We start from the raw sequence: 3,593 nt of genomic DNA on the forward strand, positions 1-3,593 counted from the left end.
TCGAGCTCCTTTTGGCCCAGTGCGAACGACCCCCGCCGCGGCAAGCGATGGCGGCGAGGAGGAGGGCGCATTCAAGCAGCCATGGCGGCGTTGCTGCTGTGGGCTTAGCTGCCGTGTTTTTTTTTCCTTCTGTTTGATGCACTTCTTGCCTCTCTCTCTCTCTTTCTCCCTCTCGTTGCTCCTTTCTCTTCCTTGCCGCCTCGTAGACTAGCCTACTGCCTCCAGCGACTCTACCACCACCACCAATACTTCTACCTATGGCGATGGAGATGACGGCGCGGTGCCGTGCGGTAAGTGCTCTGGCGGTTCTTGTGTTTCTGTGCGGCTTCGGCTGCTCCCCCGTGTGCGGGGCGACGCCGGATAAGAAAGGAAGCTTAAAATACCCGCCGAAGGAGTGTAATGTGGTGGTGCCGTTGGAGGTTTCATGTGGGGGCACCGATGGCATACCAAATTTTCGCTTTCCTGGTGACAGTGATACATGGACGGATTGCTCATCGTTGCGTAATAAGGTTGGTTTGCCTGATGATCCGGTGCTTGTCACTGAGTACATTGAAATGGGGTTTTGCATTGACGGCCCTGATGTGCACTTTTGTGCCGATCATACACACACGCTTCTTCCGTGTTTTGCGGCCAGCTCAATCTACGCATCTAACAACTGTGAAGCCAGCTGTGCAGGCAAGGATGCAAACAGCACCGTGGCGTTCACAATGAATTTTTGGACATATGAAGATAGCGAGCCCCACCACATTTGGAAGAATATTACTACCGTCGGAAAAGATCGAGGTCAAAACGCACAGGGGGGCGTCTGTTCGTTACCGCCTCCCAGTAAAAAGGCCGGCGGCAAACACGCTGTGGTGACGGGTGAGAACCCAAGCGCTGCGGGAGGCAGCGGTGAACAAACCGAAGGTGTGCCGCACCCGTCCACGACAGAGAGACACGGGACAAGTTCCGGCGATGCACAGAGCCTCGACAGTGAGAATGCGGTCCCCAGCACCGTCTCTCAGGGCCCCACGCCCAAGGCAACGACCGATTCCTCCGTCACAGCGCGTAAAGGCAAAAAGGATACTCCGGCATCAGTTGATGCAAAGGACGGTGCTTCCACAACAGAGACAGGCATCGCCGCCCCTGCCTCCGGCTCCGCTGTCAATGTCACTGCCCCCCCCGCTGGGAAAGGCACAGAAAGCACCGCGGACAACAGTGCAACCACCACGCCGTTTGTGTCCACACATCTACTGCTGCTACTGCTGCTGCTCGTGGCTGCCGTTGCCTGTGCTGCTGGGTAATGATGAGGGTAAACCACACACACAAACCCTGACAGGAACGACGCATACATAGTATGCACTGAGTTTGCTTGTCGTTCCTGTGGCCCAATCTTATTCTTTGCTTTGCGGGATGTTTTCTTTAATTCTTTTTGCTTTGCCACTCTGTGAACATTCCCAATCTGTGGCGTCCCTTCCCTCTTGAGTTTGCCGCTGCCGCCCACACAGGTGGTTCCGGCCTTGTGGCTGTGCGTCGCGCGGACCGCCCAAACGAAACGCAAGGCCGCGGAGACTGTGATGGGCAACTGTGTGATGTGTGACTGTGCGATCAGGAAATATCTTTCTTTTTACTTGCAGGTGATAAATATATACACACACTGTGCTATTGTGCTTCTGGACATGTGAAGAAAAAACACCTACCGCAGTAATTTCTTTTTTATCTTCGCTTGTTCGCTGATATTTCTGCAGGGCGACTTTTTTTTTTGGTTTGATGAATCACTGCGGCTCACTTGTAGTTTGCGCCGTGTTCACCGCTGTCGTTGCGTGTCTTCGTGTTTTGTTTGCTGCCGCTGCTGGCTGTGCCGCTGACATGCCTTCATTCTTCCTCTTCTTCTCCCGCTAGAGGCATCGGTATTTCACGAGGAGGATTCTTTTAGTTTTCCGCAGCGATGGCACGGGAGTGACGGGGTGTCCGGCGGAGGCTGCTGCTGCTGTGTCCTTCTGTGGCTGTGAAAAGAGCAGAGATACAAACGAAGGGAGAGTGCACTGTGGCTTCTTTACTTTACTTTGCGGGTGCAGGGCACTGCGTGTGGGTGCGCTGTGATGGGTTGCGTTGTGCCCCTTCCGTAAATGGGTGAAAAGTGAGGGGGGGCTGACGTGTGGGGCTGCGGCATCTGCAGCCGCGCGCTCGTCTTGTGGCCTTTGCTTTTTTTTTCTCTCTTCCCTCTTTTCATTTTTATTCGTGTTGCTGCGGCGTCAACAGCGTTATTTTTGTGTGTTTTTTTTTCTGCGGCGATGTGGCGGGCTGCGTTCTCCCTGCTGCACTGGAGATTGACCGTGCATCAGCTTCGATGCGTGAGACGCGGTGGCGGAGGAGGACGTCTGCGCGGGCGTTCCGCACTGCTACGCGGAATTCATGCATACCATTTTTTCCGCCTTCCCTCGCGAAACGGCGGCGCCGGTGCGCGAGTGCCACTGTCTCTGCGTGGGGGGTGCGAAGACGGGGTGCTGGCGAGTGCGGTGCTGCGTCTCTTGTCTCTGGAGGGTGGCTGCAGGACTGGCATCACGCCGAAACGCAGTTTCGGGAGAGGAAGTACGCCGCTGCGAAAATAAGTATTTGGATCAGCCTGGGTGACGTGCTGAGCCGGCTGGCTGCTCGCGGCGGATAAAATGGTTGGGGCTGCCAAGGCAAGCTCTTCTCATCCGGTCACCTGCGAGGCATCGACGCTTTTGCGGAACGCGCAGCTAACAGACCTCAACGGAAGGAAAAAGACACTTGCCCACCTCGACTGCGCCACTCGTGTCATTTTCACTGGCGCCCTGCGGCTGTTTCTGGCGGTGATGCCCGGAGCAAAAAAGGGGGCGAGATGGTTGGGGCGTGACGATTATCAAACCAGCAGTCGAGGACGCCAGCGGGGAAGGAAGACGAAGAAAAATGTATTCATTCACTTGTTGGTATTGTTGTTTTATTGTTTGTCCCTCCTGAAGGGTTTCTGTGAACGCTGGGGTGTCACGCGGTGCTTGTGGGAAATATGGAGGGGAGAGACTGAGCCACAGCAACGCATGGGCCGTCGCGTTGGCGTTAAGCCAACTGAGTGACGTTAGATGAGGGGGAAATTTGTGCCTTCCTTTTTTTGTTTGGGATTTCATTGAGTGTGCGCTGCTTTGATGCGGCAATTAGGCGGCGTGCATCGCGGGGGTTCATTTTGCTTTTTTTTTGTGTGTGTTTCCGTCTGAAAAAAACTTTTTTTGATTTATGCTCACTTTCTTTTCATGGCGTGGGCGATGGCGATGGCGAAACGTTTGGGGGTTTGTGCGGGTGCGTGGGGTACCACGGCAGTCTTTAGGGCTCGCTGTAGGGGGCGTCTGGGTGCGGTGGAGGGCAAATTCGCACGCCGGTGCTGGTAGTGGGAGGCACAGCAGCTGCGCAGTGCCAGGGTGGAGCAGCGACATGAGTAGCGGGGATAGGCGAGGGTGGGGAGAAGCAGCAGACAGCGGCAATGCGTGACTGGCGTGCAGCATTAAAGAGGAAGGAATATTGTGTGAGGCTGACTGGGTGGCGCGGTGGCCGCAGAGTGTGGCTGCCGCTTCTGCTCTTGCAGCGGGGAATATGCC

The 3,593-nt window shown here is 55.5% G+C and overlaps 2 protein-coding genes across 2 annotated transcripts, besides 1 other annotated feature; both read left to right on the forward strand.

Moving 5' to 3' along the window:
* Window positions 1–149: 149 nt before the first annotated feature.
* Window positions 150–189: a microsatellite.
* A 68-nt stretch (window positions 190–257) lies between these two features.
* Window positions 258–1,283, forward strand: TraAM80_10066 (mucin-like glycoprotein; the record flags this gene model as incomplete). The annotated part of the gene is made up of 1 exon (XM_029386716.1): window positions 258–1,283. One exon carries the CDS (start codon window positions 258–260, stop codon window positions 1,281–1,283), a length of 1,026 nt encoding a protein of 341 aa, XP_029233428.1.
* A 1,365-nt stretch (window positions 1,284–2,648) lies between these two features.
* Window positions 2,649–3,077, forward strand: TraAM80_10067 (uncharacterized protein; the record flags this gene model as incomplete). The annotated part of the gene is made up of 1 exon (XM_029386717.1): window positions 2,649–3,077. One exon carries the CDS (start codon window positions 2,649–2,651, stop codon window positions 3,075–3,077), a length of 429 nt encoding a protein of 142 aa, XP_029233429.1.
* Between the last annotated feature and the right edge of the window lie 516 nt (window positions 3,078–3,593).

The sequence above is a fragment of the Trypanosoma rangeli genome, assembly GCF_003719475.1.
Source record: "Trypanosoma rangeli strain AM80 chromosome Unknown Tra_15.4_contig_00778, whole genome shotgun sequence".
Classification (NCBI taxonomy): domain Eukaryota; phylum Euglenozoa; class Kinetoplastea; order Trypanosomatida; family Trypanosomatidae; genus Trypanosoma; species Trypanosoma rangeli.